Source organism: Colletotrichum navitas, assembly GCF_030913465.1.
Source record: "Colletotrichum navitas strain CBS 125086 chromosome Unknown LY79scaffold_78, whole genome shotgun sequence".
Classification (NCBI taxonomy): Eukaryota; Fungi; Ascomycota; class Sordariomycetes; order Glomerellales; family Glomerellaceae; genus Colletotrichum; species Colletotrichum navitas.
The window spans coordinates 28,265-45,291 of record NW_026850624.1 but is presented as its reverse complement, the minus strand read 5'-3'; the positions used below and the strand labels follow the sequence as shown (position 1 = coordinate 45,291).

Genomic DNA, 17,027 nt, shown 5'->3' with positions numbered 1-17,027 from the left:
AGAGAGAAAGAAAGGAAGAGAGAAGAAATGGTGGCGGTAATAATATCCGCAAATCAGAAGAGATGGTCGGACTGGACTTTGGGACAACATCAACCCACCAGGAGTGGATTGAGTGAGAGAGAGGGCGGCCTCCCTTTATCCATGTTCTTTTTTTTTCTTTCTTTTTTTATAAACCTGCCCCTCCCTCGGTCGGTCCATCTCTCAAGACACAACGGATACGGCAGCTTTCCCCAGGTCCCAAGCCAACGCCATTAAAGCTTAGCACGGGTTGACATGTCGGGGTGGTGGTCCACAAGAATCACGACCACGACTCACAGAGCGAGAGACCCCTAGTTGGCGCGTACGAAGCACAAGCACACCAACCCTAGCAGCCGGCACCAAGGAAACCTCCATGTTTCGTCCAATCGTCAACTGTGCCGGCCTTCCGCACACACACACACACACACACACATACACACCGGTCCCCCCTCCCCCTGAGAAGTTGTCAATCATGTACAACTACGTAGATTAGTACTGCGGTAGACCCGGGACTGGCCTAGACTAGGTAGGAGGGGCTGCATGGGTCGTGCCGAACTTCCTCAGCTCCATCGCCCAAGTTACTAGTATGTGTCCATCCATCATCTATCTGGGACAACAATTGTGCCTCGAGCAATCAACAGCCATCCTTCTCTGGATAAACCGGTTCGGCCATCAATGCCCAACTCCCACCACATCCCGGAAAACCAAACAAATCGAAAACCACTCCCTCAAAGTCCATGTATGTAAAACGCATCAGACCAGGGGAGGAGGGAGGGAGGAACGCAGACGAGAGGCACCGCCCGTATTTCCCTCAAACTCTTCCTAGATGGGTATCCAATGACGTAACGACCACTTGTTCGCCCAGGTGCTCCAGTCATCAACCACCTCACTCATCACCATGTACGTGTGCGACCATCCAGCCAGACGCAGCCCCTGCCTTCCCCCCGATCCTAAATTTCCGAGAGGGTGGGAAAATCAGCAACAGCCATGCCATTTCTTCTTCTTCTTCTTCGCCGAGGAAACCCCCACGCGACCGCCAAGACGTGTCATCCAATTCTCAAGAGGGTCCAGAACCACTGTGGGTGAGCCAGGTAAAGAAAGAAACTTTCCCTAACAGTGAACAAACAAACCCGCAACCCCCCCGCGCATCACCTTCGCCGCCTCCCGCTCCCTGTGGCCCAGCTCCGCCCCAACAACGAGAGCCACCATGCGGCCGCCGATCGTGGTTCGACTTTCGGCCCATCTGCGTAGCCATCCGAAACCTCACGGCTCCCTCCCCTCCTTCAGCTGACCTCTGTCAGCACGTCTCGCCCCAAGACAACCAAGTCCAATGCCTTTAAACACGCGCTTTGTCCGTCGCCCCGTTTGTAACATTGAACCGAGGCTGCTGGCAACGCGGGACTGGCATCATCTTCTTACTCCCGGAACACATCTCGTGTTTCCTTCACTTACCAAGCCATGACCATCTATCCCAGCTTGGCCCCGAGCTTCTTCTGCCTCGGGGGCTTACGTCTGCTACGCTCATCTGTCACATATAGCGGCCATCCCGCTCCAAATGCCTCGCTTCATACCAAGCGTATTCTTCGTCTATTCCAGGAAGGGCTACCGTCTTTTTGGCCTCGCTAGTGCTGCCTGACCCTCCGTGCCGAGGGACCTATGAATGTCTATTCATAAATAAGATGCAATGCTTCGTCGCCCGGGCCACCTCCCAGGAACAAGCCATGACATCCTCCCATCCTCCCATCCTCCCCCCATCCGTCGTCAATCAACCCTCCGTCGTGTCCATTGCCTCACCTTGTGCCCTGGCCTTGGCGGCCGCAATCTTCTCCTCTCTCCACTTCTGAATCTTCTCCTTCAGCTCCGTGTGCGGAATCGCATCGTCCACCGTCATCGGTTGACGCGTGAAAGGATCCTTGGGGTCCGAGAGCAAGTGTTGCACGATGGTGCCGCGGTCGACAATGTGCTTCGACGGCAGGATGACGGGGTCCTTCATCAGATCGCCCATGATCGGATCCTCGAACTCGGCCGGGATGTCGCCGAGGTCGAGTTCCGCCTGGTCCGAGATCTGCTTCGACTCCTGGAACTTGGCCTTCAGGCTGTTGAACTGCTCGAGCTCGTTGGCATCCTTCATGCTCCGCTTCGACAGAATGAAGCCCGCCTTGTCGAACACCTCGGGCTTGTACGAACGGCCGTCCGAAGCGACCGCGTCGATGAACGCCTGTGACGAGCCCAGGTTGAGGTAGATGTCGACAAAGTCCGAAAGCAAAACTCGAGGTTGGAAGTGGTACTTTGTCGGGTTGTTCACCTTGAGCTGGCCCATTTTCGGGCCCGCCAGCGTCTCCAGATTGTAGTTGAGCATACTAGCCAGACGCTGCACGATTTCGGGCATGGTGAAGGCTGACGCCAGTGCCGACGTGAAGAGTTTCATCATTGCCAGTGTCTCGTTAGCAAGCTGCATGTATGAGCCTGCCTGGCCCTCCAACGCCTGCAGCTCTTCCTGCTTCTTCTCCCTGTCCTGTGCCGACAGGCTATTGCCAAACTCCAGTTCTTGCTGCAACGTGTGGATCTTGGGGAATTTCGTCAACGCCTCGTCGAGCACGTAGGTGGCGTCATTGAGCAGCAGGTTAACGAATTGAACAAAGAACTGCCGGTTAACCCTAAATTTGGTTAGATATCAAGTATCTCATCGTTTGCCTATGATACTCGACGTGGTTCAGGGTTTAACAAGGGGCGGGGGTTCGAAGAAAATGGGGCGACTGGTTTGGGGGTGGGGGGAGGATGGCCAGCTCTTGTCAACTTACTTGCTCTCTCTCGTCAACTGCTGCTTGTAAACGTCGTTACCCCAGACGCACTTGATGACTTGGAAGATCTCATAACGGATGTTGAACTTGTCGTAGAACTGGGTGTGGGCACCAGTCGACTCCGCCTCGATGTAGAACTTCATGAGCGCGTGTAAGAGGTTTTCGTTTGCGAATTTTGATCCATAGAGCTGATCGCCTAGAACTCCCTTCTTGAAGTGCATGAACGGCCAGGTTCCAGAGAAAAGCAGAGTGACCAGAGAAGACTTGAGGTAGGGATTCTTGATATACTCGGACGAGCGCAGGAACGCAATGCACAGCGCAATCATTTCACTGCCAACAGCGGATGGCATGATTTGGGGTAGATAGCTTTTTCAAGTCAGCAACACTCCTCATCTCTTAGTTGATACTGCCTTGAGATGGAGGGGTACTAGAATGAGTCGTCCGGGGAGTAATATCTTGACACGACCGTGTTCGTAGTCTGGTGTCGCAAACCAAAGTGTGACTTACCGATACACAAACTTGAAGTTGTCCACCACGTCTTGAAGTGCGTACTCTGGGAGACACGCAAAAGCCTCAGGTTCCTCGGCGGGGAGCGGCAGCTGAAGATCCTTGTCAGGGGTGTAGTTTGTTTGGCTAGCCAGACGAAGCAACCAAACAGCGACGTATCGCATGAAGCGAAGCGATAGCTCCTGCATCTTCTCGTCCAAGAACACACCCTCAATGGCGTACTTCATTGCAATGGCCTTCTCCAGAACGGTTGTGTGCCTCTTGAGAGTCAACTCAAACATGGCAAGTTGTGCTGGTTGCTGATGGATACAGGTTAACTCCGCAACAACTTGCACAGCATCCGAACCCGAACACGATGGTCGGCAAAAGGGAAAGACGTAGGACTTACATTCTGGACCTTTGGCCGTTCGGCCTCCATAGCTGCCAGATGTTTCTCGTACCACTTTATGTCGCGCTCCAAGCTTTTGAGCTTCGAGTTTGTTGCCTCACTGCCATAATGATGCGCTGCAAGGGTCAAGAAAAAGACCTCGGTGATGAAGTTGGAGTTGCCTTCCACCTTCTTAGCATAGAATGCGTCAGATGCCGACTGGTCAGCATTAAGCTTCGTTTCTTCCTTGATGTCGACGCGGGGATTGCGCCGGAAGTATTCCACTTCGATTCTGTCAACCTTTGAGAATGTGGTGTCCATAAAAGGTGAGCAAAACCGGTCCAGGACGACAGTCAAGTTCATCATGAAGCCATCTGATGATACTTCCTTGGGATCGACCTGGAGCGCCCTACGCTTGTGGTTGGCGTTGATTGCAGAAGCAAACCAATCGAGAACCCGTGCCCTCGTATCGGTGTCTGCTCGGATGAAAGCATTGGCAATAGTAAAGAGTTCGTCCTGGTGAACTCGCAGAATGGCTCGCAAGGCGTCTTGGGATGGTGCAGCGCGGCTCCGGTCCAAGCCTCGCGGGTTGGGGAAGTATGCCAGTGTGACTTCAGACTGCAGAGGTGAAATCCGGAAGAAGGGCCCCAAGATAGTCTCTTTTTCAAGCACTGCACCAGACTTCTGTGCCGTCATGAAGTTGGGGTGTTGTGAAATAGCATTCAACAGAGCAGGGAACTTGGTGTACGACATCAATGCCTGGAAGCAGCGTCAGCTCATTCTATCAAAGACAGACCAGAGAAGGGGGTAGGTCAGGAACAAGTAACACTCACGTTAATGTATGGCTTGTAGTCGTTCTCCATGGTCAGGCCAGACAGTTTTATGCTGATAGAGTGCATGGCATCGGCAAAGGCCACAGGGAACTGCTCGTCCTCGGGAAACCTTTTCACAGCCTCTCGGAGGAAGTCCAGGCAAATTCCATCGTCCTGGTCATGTCCACGTAGCAGGTACGGGACCAGGCTCTCGGGTTGTGACCGTCTGGGACTATCGTCAGCATAGTCCAAAGTCATAAGTCATTCTACACAACGGTATATGACTCACCCAAACAGATCAGGGATTGTGAGGGCAAACAGGCAGTTGCTGACACATAGTCTTTTTGCTTCTTCCAAAACCTCGCGCTTCTCGGGTGTCTCCTTGACCACATTCGACCGGACGATACGCTTAAAACAAGGAAGAAGGTAGCCAAGAATAGTCTTGTCGGCAGGCACGGCGGTCACGGCTTCCAGAAGGGCGCTATCGAGGACAGCAGTGGTGAGCTTCAGCGGTGACCCATTCTCTTTTAATTCTTGGCTTGCCTCGGACAGGAAGTTCAGCTTATGGCCGTGGATATCGGTAAGGCGTTCCGGGTCGACGGTTATGCGGAAGACGTGGCTGAGTATCCTGTCCGAGAAGTCTTCCACTGATTCCTCCACGTTAGCCTTCTTGGTGGGGGCAGGCGCTGGGGCGCGATCGTCCATCTTAGAGGACCCTCGTTTCTGTGCGCTGCTCTCGGCTGTTGGCGACGCACCGGAAGTGGATCTGACGCCAAGCTGGGAGAAGGGATTCGCGGGGGCGGGCTTCGGTGTAGAGGAAGGCGTTTCCTCTGCGGGAGATTTGCCCTTGCCTTCGTTCGTCGTGGCTGCGGTCGAGGTCTCGGCATCGTTCTCTGGATTTGGTGAGCCGTCTTCCGGCTTTGGGGATCTGTTCGATGACCCGAGCTTAGCCAGTCGTCGAAGCCGGATCTATGTCATGGGCAGTCAGAATCTGTAAAATCGTTGAACAGGTAGCAGCATTGCATAGCAGCATTGCACGCGACAACGAGCTGGCCACTGTTTGGAAGCTTTGTCGATGGCCTCGTAGACGTCATCTTCACGGGCTGTCTTCGGTAGCTTCGTGCTTATTGTCACCGTCAACGTTGCCGCCACGAGCATGTCAGTATCGCAGCGACAGCCAGCAAGACCGAAGGTTATCTCAACGGCAACCAGTTTCAGCGGGTAGGAGAGGAGGGAGCGGGCAGCTCTTACATCGTTCATCTTTCTGGAATCAGGTGCGTCTGGCGCCTGGCTGTTCTCGTTGGGATCCATGATGGCTAGCCGTCGTGATGGATGGGAAGCCAGCGATGTGTTATGCGGGGTTGCGTACGAAATTTGACGACAGCCTGGCTTCCTAGGACGAGATTGAGAAAGGCGACGGCGAGGTGTCGAGCGTTGAGGTAGGAATGCGTTCAATGGTGGAATCGGTCGTAGGTTGACGTTCAGGGCCTCGCGGGTCACGTAAGGTATCCGACAGGCAACCTTGTTAGGAAAGCTACCACGGCTGGTAGCGGGGAGCAGTGACGGGCAAGCGGAAAAGTGGGACTAGAGCGGAGCTTTAAACACTGTGACGCTTCTCCCCCTGTTAAGTCCGACGCGTGGAGTCTCCGATTAGCGGGCATCCCACCAGAAGCTCCCAAAGTCCGCTCGTCAGACACCACGACTCGTCGATTGATAAGCTTTGGAATTTGCGCTTTCACCTCCCGTTTTCGAGATATTCCAGGACATTCCATATCGAGACTGGCGCGAACCCAACGATTCATGAACTGCGTCTGCTCTTGAGGATATATGCGCTTCTGACTGCGTTCAACTATGCCATTTGGTCTTTATGCCTAGTTATGTTCTTGCTTGGCGCAGGCTTGAAGCAACCAATGCCGGTGCGACACTGCAGCACAAGGGCATTATGTGATCGTTCCCTTCGACAGCAGATGGGCATTGCCAGATCGAAACCAACGAAAGACCCCTAAACCCTTCATTCAATGTTGAAACCAGTCTACCGTTGGGCGCGTTCAGACGATCATACAAAAAGTAGGGACCCCTTTTGATGAAACGTACGTCATCGTCATCGGATCGGAAGTGGCGATGAAGTTCGGCGAAAGAGGGGCGGAGAGATATGAGGGGCATACAACGTCAATGAGCGCAATAGATCTAGGTTTCAATATGGTGTGTTTGGGTCAGCCTTTGAAGGTTGTTTGCCCACTCCTGCGAGTTTGATTTACGATGATAACATCACGGTATCATTTATTTGGGACATGTTGTTCGCCAGTCATCTGTCTCGGGGAGCAACGTGTATGATAAAATTTTGCATGTGTCCCTGACTATATACGCGTAAGAGAGAATCTCAAACTTTGTTTTTGAATGGGCGTCTTGCTGGGTAGCTGAGAGCCGCAAGGGTATTTCCGTGCCATTCCGTTTTTACGCACCGCATTTCCGGTGCCTATTTGTCCCCAAACGCCATGGAAACCCAAATGTTTTACTAGTACATGACCACGCGGCCTGGGAGAAATAAAGAACAAAGACCCTGTATCAGTATCGTCCATCAGGTGCTGGGTTGCCTGAAGGCCCACGGGCCAATCGACCGGACCATAGACTTGGGAAGCACGTATACATGCATCCTCCATGGCAGCTCTGGCCATTCTGTTCGTGGGAAAATCATCATACCCACCGTCATCCGCTGACTAGAGTAACAGCATATCGATGGGAGGAGGGCCCTCAGAGGCGAGGGATGTCATTCGAGCCGTCGCTCAGTCGCCGAGAAGTCGAGGGGGCGGCTTCGCCATCGCTATCGGAGCTGCCTCGCGTCCGGCTGGTGCTGCCGACACTACGGTTGGCCAGGCGGCTGCGCTCGATTTCTTCACGGCTCTTATTCATGAGCCAGGCCATGTGCATCTTGAGTACTCCCAGTGTGCTCCTGATCTCGGTGATCTGATCCTTGATCGGCATGACCTGGTTCAAAACCATGACCGTCTGCCGTCCTTCCAGGTCGGTAAACTCCTTCTTGAGCTCCTCCATGCGACGTTCCATGTCTTCGTAAATGGTCATGACAGCCTCGGTGGGTTTGAACTTGGCTCCTCCTGAGACGTCGTTCAGGCTGAAGACGTCATCCCAAGAGATACATTCCCGTCGCTCGTCCTTCAGCTCCATGATCTGCCGTTCCTGCTCTTCCGTCTGCTTTTGCAGCCTCTCGATCTGCTTCTCTTGGGACCTTACCTTGTCGCCGACGATGGCAACCACTTTATAGATGCACTCGTCTTTGTGGACGTCAAGCATTTTGCGAAGAGTCTTGTAGGTGCAGCCGTAGGGGGAGTATGTGCAGTGAACCGAGGCCTCGGGGCAGCTGTTGTCACGATGCTGGCTTACTTCAGACAGCTTTATCGCCTCGCCGCAATCGGCGCAGTCTGTCGTGTTTTTGGTGCATTTGTTGTTGACGTGGTCCGTCATCGAGGCAGCCTCCATCTTCTCCTCGCAGTACTCGCATGTCTGTTCAAAATGCCAGCATTTACCCGAGACGGTCAGCCACTGCTCTACTCTCTTGTCGCAAGCCTTGTCGGGACAGTCGTGCAGCGTGTACCTGCAGTTGATAGTGTGCTTGACGACTTCCTCGCGCTTCACCTTTTCGCCGCATCCTCGCTCGGAATTGGGGCACTCGACGATGAGACTGTCGAGGATGTTGGTCAATAGTCTCGAGGTCTTGCAGTCCTTGGCACGGAATCTAGTTCGATCGATGGGGCAGGTATCGGACGAATGGAAATGGCGCTTCAAGCATTCGAGACAGAAGGTATGATCGCAGGGCGTAATTATGGGGGTGATGACGGGAAGCTTGCAAATAGGACAGAGCAGATTGTCGTCGGGTTCATCGACATAGAGCAGAGCGGAGAAGTCGAGCAGTTCCTTGACTTGGCTGGAGCTTAAGGAAAATCGCAGGGCTTCACGGGTAGCAAGTTCTTCGACGGGCCACTGATTAGGAGTTCGAGCTGGTTGCGAGATATTAGCAAGGTACCAGAAGTGGGAGCGTCGTTCCTTCGGTGCCCAACTCACGCGTAAGAGGAATAGGAACTCCCTCGACGGACCGCACGGCCCCCTCAACGATGTTTTGAACGAGATGTGTGATGGTCGAATCATCACCGGGGAAGCCTGGCTGCGACATGATGAATGCTCAGGCTAGCGGCCACTGTGTGAAATGGGAATGATCAGACATTCAGGAGGACCATGGTGTGTGTGTGTGTTGGAAATGGCGGAGAAATAGACGAACGGGAAGGTTGCTCGCAAGTACTGTGGGTGTCTTCAAGGCAAAGGGAGGCAAGGCAAGGCGGTGACGGAATAATGTGGTTTTCTTGTGGATAGGATGGTTGGGATGGTTCGTGGTTGAGGCCCAATCCATGGATGGGGTCGTGTGTGGGAAGGAAACTATGGAGGTCCCCGTCCTTCCCCCATCTCATCGGCAAACAAACTGAGGTACGGGGAAAGGTGACGTGACTCGAGCCGAGGGTCTGATAAAACCGATAACGCTGGGGAAACGGCCGCTAAGAGACAGTGTCCATGATCACTAACACTGTCACCCGATACAGTCCCCGCACATGGCATTGTCGGCCAAGTTGCATATGCCTCGTGCAGATTGCGGCCGTTTCCTCTCTTCGTCTATCGAGGAATGCAAATTACGCATATGCAAAACGGCATCTAGCTGCAGCACCCGCTCACTTACTACCGCAAAGTCTACGGATACATCATCCCCAAACATTGTTTTATCCGGTTCATACCATCACATGCCTTTCACTAAGCCGCGGTGCTCGTTCATCAATTTCGTTTTCGCTTGAGAAGCTGATTGGAACTTGTTGGCTCGTTGCTAGATGCGAGAGCTCCTGACTCTGGTCGACGACCCAAGGTTGGATATCTATCCCTACAACATCACTATTAGCCCAAGCCGAGCTCTTGTGCCTGATGCCACGACTATCATCCGAGACGGCGGCTGACATGAGACAGGAATTTCACAAGATAAACCGGCACCCACTCCAGGCAATCAAATTGGACATTGGCCAATTCCCCAAGCAGTACTCCGTACATCGTCTCAAGACGTGTTGTTCAGCTGCATCTCCCCGCATCCCCCAAAACCGGCTGGTCGTAAACGCGAATGTGACCTGCCTGCATGTCACTGCATGCATCGTCTGGATATTACGTGAGATTCGCCAATTCATCGCGCCAGCCAACCTCCCCGCCTCGAACCGAGACGCCAACGCTATATTCCCCGACGTGTTTGCCTCCAACTTTCGGCCAGCTGGGCTCGTCCATCTCTGCATCGCTTGCCGCCAGCCTGATGTTGTGGCGCATCCATCTCGATCCTGGACCCTGAACCCCAGCCGTAGCGTAGCGTAGCGTAGCGTAGCGCCGCGCCAGTCCAGCCTGATTTTGCAGTCATTGATTGTCCAGGCTGCCTGCCACATGCAAAACCAGGGATTTGCTGCACTCAGGCGCACTTGCGAGCCACTTGGCTCTTCCGCAATGCAAGAGGTTGTCCTCCCATCATCTTTTTCATTCGCCGTCTTGCGATGCGACAGTGTGCTGGCCAGGTCCCAGAGCTAGCGCCGCCAATCCCTGCCCCCAAAGCCACCACTGGCCCGTCAGCCCTAGATGCCAGGGTCATGAGGTGTTCGATAAGTGTGTTGCGGCGGGGAGCTGCTTGGCTTTATATGCCAGAGAGTTATTTAAACTGGTGATATATCTCTATGAACCCCCACTGAGTGGGTGCTACTCCAGTCAGTTCCTCTTCTTTACGAGACAGTCTTCACCACCCGGCTCAACAAAACGTCTTTGATCCCGGCTTTGTTAGGTCATCAGACTTCAATCTACACACTATGGCGCCCTACGGTGACCCTCCGCCAGCCGTGGTGCCTGCCGTACCATCTGACAAGCGCAACAAGAAAGCCCCTCAAGAGATTCTCTCCGACTTCTGGAACAAGTTCCATTCGAAGCACCCCGGGAAGGTGACATCCATCTTCCCCCGGTCCCTCTATGCTTCTCTGCTCCCCGACTTCCAGCCCCGGGGCGCCTCGTCTACCCGCAACGCCCAAGAATCCTATGAAGCCGCCGCCCGCGAGTGTCGGGAGAAGGTGAAGCGCATCGTCCGCGAGTGCGAACGGACGAACGAGAAATTCACCGATGCAGACTTCGATATCGAGCGTGATCCCTACAACAACTGCCTCAACGGCCTCGTCCGCGACTCTGACTTCGGTCCTGGGGGCGGCGGCCGCGCGGCTGATGATGGACCCAATGTCAGCAGCTGGGACGTCAAGAACAGCTTCGACACCTTGGCTGCTGCTCAGGTCTTGGGGCCTAACTCCACCATTCCCATCGACCCGGCCGTGGTGAGCCGCTTTCTGGGGAGCAGCGATGATATCTGGAACCCCTTTGCCAGTGCGAGAGACGGCTCAGGGGCGCGAGCGGGGCTAAGATCGGGCCCTGTCAAGGCCTCCAAGCGTCAGGGTGTCCGGGGAGGCGAGTATTATAGCCCGGGCTCCATCCATCGTCTCGACTGGATCTTCGAGTCTCCTCAGTTTACAGTCAACGGCTACTCCTCGTCTGACATCAAACAGGGCGCCAATGGCGATTGCTGGTGGCTCGCCGCTGTCGCAACGATTGCGCACCGCAAAGACCTTATGCAAAAGGTATGCGTTGCGCGTGACGAGGAATGCGGCGTTTATGGGTTCGTCTTCCAGCGCGACGGCGAGTGGATCTCGACCGTCATCGACGATAACCTCTACCTCAAGGACTCCGACTTTGATTATTACGGCGACGTCTACGACGCCAGCGGCAAGAAGGCCCGTCTGCACCGCAAACGCAATCAGACGGGCTCCGACGCCTTGTACTTCGCCCGCTGCGAGGACCAGAACGAGACATGGCTGCCGCTACTCGAAAAGGCCTATGCCAAAGTCCACGGCGACTACGAGGCCATCTCGGGTGGCTGGCCCGGTGAAGCGGTGGAGGACATGACAGGTGGCGTCACCTCGACAATTGCCACTAACCGAGTGCTTCGGAAGGACAGGCTCTGGAAGGAGCTTGTCAACACCGACGGCGAGTTTGTCTTTGCTCTGGCCGCCATGGGCACTGGCTGGGACTGGCAGAAGAGCGGTCTCGCACTGGGACACGCGTACTCCATCCTCCAATCCCGAGAAGAGGTGGACGAGGACGGCAAGAAGGTCCGCCTCGTGCAGATCAGGTAAGCCTTCTTGATAACAGTGGATTTTGAGCAGGCCGACTAACGTTTCTCCCTGCCAGAAACCCCTGGGGCGAAAGATCCGACGGCGGTGTCGGCGAGTGGAATGGCCCCTGGTCTGATGGCTCAAAGGAGTGGACGCCGTACTGGCTGAAGCGAATGAACCACACTTTCGGCGACGACGGCGTCTTCTGGATGTCGTACGAAGACATGCTGTCGACGTTCATGTACATCCACCGCACCCGCCTGTTCGACGAGAAGTGGACCGTCGTACAGCAGTGGACCTCGGCCAACATCTCTTGGGTGACAGGCTACCTCCATACCAAGTTCATCGTCGAGGTCAAAAAGTCGGGCATGGTCGTCATCGTTCTTACGCAGCTCGACGACCGATACTTCCATGGGTTTGAGGGCCAATACTGGTTTGAACTGCACTTTGTCCTACAAAAGGCTATCCCGGAAGTCACCGGCGACAAATCCGAGGAGGGAGAGAAGACTAAAAACGCCCTCGAGCCGGAGCAGATCTGCCGTGTCCGCCCCGTGCATAAGTGGGAGAACCGCTCCGTCAGCTGCGAGGTCGATCTGGAGCCTGGTGTATACGAGGTTCTCCCCAAGGTGACGGCCACGCGCCACCACAACGGCGACGCCGCCAAGCCCGTCGAGGAGGTCGTCAGGGAATACGCGGAACGCAACCCGCAGAAGCTGCGGCAGGTCGGGCTGCAGTACGACATAGCGCACTCCAAGGGCGGCGTGCGGGACGAGGACGGGCTGATTGAGAAGAAGAAGCTCGAGGCGAAGCAGAAGAAGGAGAGCAGGAAGGCCAAGAAGAAGAAGAAGCAGAAAAAGGCGCTCGGCGTCGCGGCCAAGGCACTCGAGGAGTCAGCCAAGGTCGTATCGGAGCTAGCCAACGAAGGGAAGAAGACCGAGGAGAGCAAGTCCGCGGAGAAGCCGGAGACGAAGAAAGAGGCCAGCCAGGAAAAGGAGAAGGAGAAAGACGGCGACTGGACCGAGGTCAAAGAGTCCGACAAAGAGTCCACCGGCAGCAGCCAGAAGCTTGCTACCACAGACGATAAGCCAGCAGGCCTGACTGGTTCCAAGCCCGGTGACGGGCCCGTGCCGGAGCCCAAGAAGGAGGACGAAAAGAAAGCCGAAGAGAAGACAGAGGAGAAAAAGGATGAGAGTAAGGGAGACGCTCCCGCTGTCAAGGAGGCCGATACGGCCGAGGCGTCCGTTGTGCCCTCGCCTGCCACCAAAGAGGAAGAGGTTCTCGTGGAAGCGCCAGTCGAGGAAGAAGAGGACTCGGACTCGGACTCTGACACCGAGTCCATCGACAGAGATGACGGCGAGGAGCTCGCAGGCCCACCGTGGAACGCTGTATGCGTGCTTGGCCTGCGGGTGTACTCCCAGGACGCGGACGTCGGCATCAAGCTGGTCAAGTCTAGCGACGAAGAAGAGGCTGCGAGTTTGACGGTTGACGGAGAGGCTGCCGGGGCAACTGTGTAAGGGGGGGTGCATGATGATGTTATGATTGATACGATTGTGATGGAAATGCTGGATACCAATTCTCATCAGTTATATAGTCGAAATTCCAGAGCTGCATTCTGACGAGAGTGATTGATGGCCTCGTGTCTTGATATCAGGCAAGTCTGAGCAAGCCTTTTTTTTTTCGGTGGTATGCACAGAAGTGATCTCCCGTACAGACCTCGAACAGAAACGATACCAACTCATGGTCCGTATCATCGACTTGTTCGGTGCAAACAGAGTGGAGAAGGGGTAACTATCTCTAAGGCCTTTCATCACGAGCCCCCATGAAGAATAACACTCAAAAGAGAAACGACGATGTCTCGCCTTCCTTGTGGAATGGCAAAAGCTTCTCTGGTCTTGATTGAGGCGGAACGAGAACCCGCTATGACAGGGTCATTTGGGTCACACCATTGCTGCCCTTCCATGTCCTTCTTTACTGAACCTTAAGAGACTGCCAGTTAAAGAACAGATTCGTAATGGGCCTAATGATTGCTATTGCAAAACAGGATTCAAGAGCACGCATTGATCAATCAGATATCCTTCCACGTCGGCTCCATAATCACTTTCCAGAAGACATACTTTTGAGCATACTTCAAGAAGTGTGGTTCGTAGGGGTAGCCACCATCAGATTACACTTAATTAAAACCAGTTTTCCTCTCATAAGGTTGTGCCCGTACTACGTGTGTACAAAGGTTATCTGCATGTTTTGAACAAGACACTCTATCGTCACGCAAGACACTCTCTCGCCACACAAGACACGCCTGCCTCCAGAACCCTTAACAATATAAAAACTTTGTCTTCTGTCCTGATACCACCGGTCCTTGCATATTCGAGCAATAACGACTAACTTATAGCATGGAGCAGAAAAAAGCAACTAAAGTGGGAGGCCGATCACACAATCACAAGCACCGTGTATCAAAGGGAAGATCTACACTCAAGGTGACAGAGCTCGGCATGCTCACCAACACGACGGGTATGATTGTTTGATAGGCGCGTTCCCGCGGTCCAAGGAGATCTGGGGGTCGTCATCTCCATCAAGGTTAACGATGACCAAGTCCGCTGCAAGCCAGACGTAACAGCCACGCTTCAAAATTCGGGACCAAAAAAAGGAAGTCATGCTGGTTTCACGAAAAGAGTCCAGACTGCGGATCTGCTTATCGTCCAACCTCGCCAACCAGCATGGTCGCAATCCTCTCACAGAAGCAACAGAGCGGGCTTGTCACAGGAGTGTGAGGGTAATTCACTAGCCAGACGAAGCACAGGGCAGATTTCACAAGAAAAAACGGGGGCAAGCAAGACCACCCCATCACCATCGACTTCTGATACTGGCGCAGATGTAACCGTCTTCAGATACTCAGGCGGAGCGTCACGAATGCCGCGAAACGCGACGAGCATGACGCCGAAGACCGCGAACGAAGACCGAGAGAACGGAGCCGACGGGCATACACCCAAGTCTCCGGCCCTAAGCATGCCGTGTCTCTCACGAATCTGGGATATGAACATATGGGGAAGCCGTTGGCAAGCCTGTTTTGCCTCGGGATTTGTTATTCCTTTACAACCTCCAAAGTAAGGGGAAGAAACAAGGACCCGCTTTCGGCCTCCCGGGCATCTCCCAGGGCATATTCCCCATCACGATCTTGGTATCTCTTCCTCCCCACGGTCCTCTTGGCGGCCAGCAAACAACATTGGACTTGCCCCCTCCCCCCCGCTGAGTGGGTTTCAACACGAACAAGTCTCACATGGAGGCTCTTCAAACAGGTGTCGTAGCACGATGTCAGTGAGCACCGGAGAAAAGGGCGTCATGTCTAACACGGCCCTCATTCCGCCCCCCCTCCCCCAAAGTCCCATGATCAAACATCGGATCCCGTCACCCCTACAAAGACACCTGTCGTGACGGCATATTTACCCGTCGCCTCGAACGGCCGGGGAACCGCCTAAACTCTCGCCCCCTGATGCCTGGCGACGACGCCCTCGATCTCCACGACCAGCTCCCGCTTCCTCGCCTCGGAACACCAGCTCCCCTCGACGGCCCCCGTCGCGATGCCTCGCCACTCGTCGACGCTCAGCCCAAACGCCTCCTGCACCGCGCAGTAGTTCTCGAGGATGTACCCGCCAAAGTAGGCCGGGTCGTCGCTGTTGATGCTGAACCGCACGCCGCCGTCGAGGAACTCCCGGATGGGCATCTCCCGCATGTCCCGCACGCCGCGCAGCACGACATTGGACACGGGGCACAGGCTCAGCAGCGTCCCGGCCGCCGCCAGCCGCGTCAGCAGCGCCTCGTCCTCGGCCGACCGCCGACCGTGGTCGACGCGCTCCACTCCCAGATCGTCAAGGGCCGAGACGACGTACCCCGCCGGCCCTTCCTCCCCCACGTGCGCCGTGCGCCGGACCCCCGCCTCCCGGGCCGCGGCGTAGACGGCCGCGAACATGCTGGGCGGGTACGGCGCCTCGCTGCTCGACATGCCCAGCCCCGCGACGGTGCCGTCCCGGAAGTGGCCCGCGTCCCGCGCCTCGACGAACACGCGCATGCCGTCCTCGACGGGGCAGTGGCGGAGGAGGCATACAATGTACTCGACCGTCATCTCGAAGTCGGCCTCGGCGCGGCGGCGGGCCCGTCTCAGGCCCTCGATGACGGTCTCGTACCCCACGCCCCGGCTGGTGTGCGCCTGCGGATCGAAAAAGACCTCGGCGTGCCGCACGTTTTGCGAGTGCGCCTTTGCGAAGTAGGCGTACCCCAGCTCCTCAAAGTCGGTCGCCGTCAGCAGGACGGAGAAGCCGATGAAGTAGTAGTGCAGGAAGTCGTCGAGCGAAGTGAAGTTGCGGTATCGCTCGTACAGGGCCTCGACGGACGCGAAGGCCGGATCCCTGTCGACCGGCAGGGGGACGCCGTTCCGTGCGGCGAGTTGGAACAACAGCTCGGGCCCCAAGGAGCCCTCGATATGGATGTGGTGCTCGCACTTGGGCAGATCGACCAAGAAATCATGGAGGCCGTCTTTGCACATGTCGGGCACCTATAGGGGTGTGTGCGTGTGTGCGTGTGTGCGTGTGTGCGTTGTATGGGTGTGCGTGGTGTGTGTACGGATCGCCAGTGGGAGAGAGTGTGCGTGTGTTTGGGATGTGTGGCGACCGGCTTGGATCAGGATGTACGGGTGATGTGCGAGAGGATGCGAGATTGGGGAGATGGAGGTGCAGACAGACATGTTTCAACAGGAAAAGTCTGCCCAACACGGACGGCGGTTTTCCAACGTCTCCTTTGTCGTTCACGACCAAAAATAGATCTCGGAGAGCTTCTGGAAGGCTTCGAAAAGGATGGGCGCAAGGCTAAGCATCTGCCTACCAAACTTTCTCCTCATCCTTGCGTGTCATGTCATTGGAAATCAAATCTCAACTTTCCGAGTTTGGGACCAAGTTGGTCCCGGACATGCCCCCGAATCGTGTGGTTACATGATCGGAAGGCCCTCCCTCTCTCCCATCGAGCGCCGTCGGCGAGCACCGTCTCGGGTAGATCGGTGGAACGCGGCGAAGTGAGACAGACAGACCATCAGGGCCTTCGTTGGGCCGCTAGGACTAGCCAGCCTCTGCCCGTGTATGGGTGACGGCGAATAATACGGTTCCGCCAACCCTTTTCTCGCTCTCCCCAATCGAGAAATCCAGTAAACCCGGACTCCACGCCTCCAGGGACCGTCTTTTTGCGGGTATTCAAACCAGGTGGCGGTGGTGGTCACCATCGGCGCCCGGAGAAACAAGCGGTTCAA

The 17,027-nt window shown here is 55.3% G+C and overlaps 6 protein-coding genes across 6 annotated transcripts; 2 read left to right on the top strand and 4 right to left on the bottom strand.

Annotated features, from left to right (window-relative positions):
• Nucleotides 1-505: 505 nt before the first annotated feature.
• On the top strand, nt 506-1,571 carry LY79DRAFT_370958 (uncharacterized protein). The gene has a single exon (XM_060552828.1). It carries the CDS (start codon nt 756-758, stop codon nt 1,356-1,358), a length of 603 nt encoding a protein of 200 aa, XP_060409771.1. The 5' UTR covers nt 506-755; the 3' UTR covers nt 1,359-1,571.
• Nucleotides 1,567-6,070, bottom strand: LY79DRAFT_566412 (ubiquitin elongating factor core). The gene is made up of 7 exons (XM_060558820.1): nt 5,757-6,070; nt 4,795-5,474; nt 4,527-4,731; nt 3,715-4,452; nt 3,327-3,625; nt 2,820-3,185; nt 1,567-2,675 (listed from the first exon to the last, which is right to left on the bottom strand). Exons 1-7 carry the CDS (start codon nt 5,814-5,816, stop codon nt 1,784-1,786), a joined length of 3,240 nt encoding a protein of 1,079 aa, XP_060409770.1. The 5' UTR covers nt 5,817-6,070; the 3' UTR covers nt 1,567-1,783.
• A 1,186-nt stretch (nt 6,071-7,256) lies between these two features.
• LY79DRAFT_524251 (TRAF-type zinc finger protein) lies at nt 7,257-8,691 on the bottom strand (the record flags this gene model as incomplete). The annotated part of the gene is made up of 2 exons (XM_060555613.1): nt 7,257-8,518; nt 8,583-8,691. 2 exons carry the CDS (start codon nt 8,689-8,691, stop codon nt 7,257-7,259), a joined length of 1,371 nt encoding a protein of 456 aa, XP_060409769.1.
• Nucleotides 8,692-9,468: 777 nt separating this feature from the next.
• Nucleotides 9,469-10,188, bottom strand: LY79DRAFT_370296 (uncharacterized protein). The gene has a single exon (XM_060552827.1). The coding sequence runs from the start codon at nt 9,980-9,982 to the stop codon at nt 9,530-9,532; it is 453 nt and encodes a 150-aa protein (XP_060409768.1). The 5' UTR covers nt 9,983-10,188; the 3' UTR covers nt 9,469-9,529.
• A 205-nt stretch (nt 10,189-10,393) lies between these two features.
• Nucleotides 10,394-13,251, top strand: LY79DRAFT_673049 (calpain family cysteine protease; the record flags this gene model as incomplete). Its single annotated transcript, XM_060564119.1, has 2 exons — nt 10,394-11,754; nt 11,814-13,251. The coding sequence occupies 2 exons, from the start codon at nt 10,394-10,396 to the stop codon at nt 13,249-13,251; spliced, it is 2,799 nt and encodes a 932-aa protein (XP_060409767.1).
• Nucleotides 13,252-15,206: 1,955 nt separating this feature from the next.
• LY79DRAFT_524291 (adenosine deaminase) lies at nt 15,207-16,274 on the bottom strand (the record flags this gene model as incomplete). Its single annotated transcript, XM_060555617.1, has 1 exon — nt 15,207-16,274. The coding sequence occupies one exon, from the start codon at nt 16,272-16,274 to the stop codon at nt 15,207-15,209; it is 1,068 nt and encodes a 355-aa protein (XP_060409766.1).
• Between the last annotated feature and the right edge of the window lie 753 nt (nt 16,275-17,027).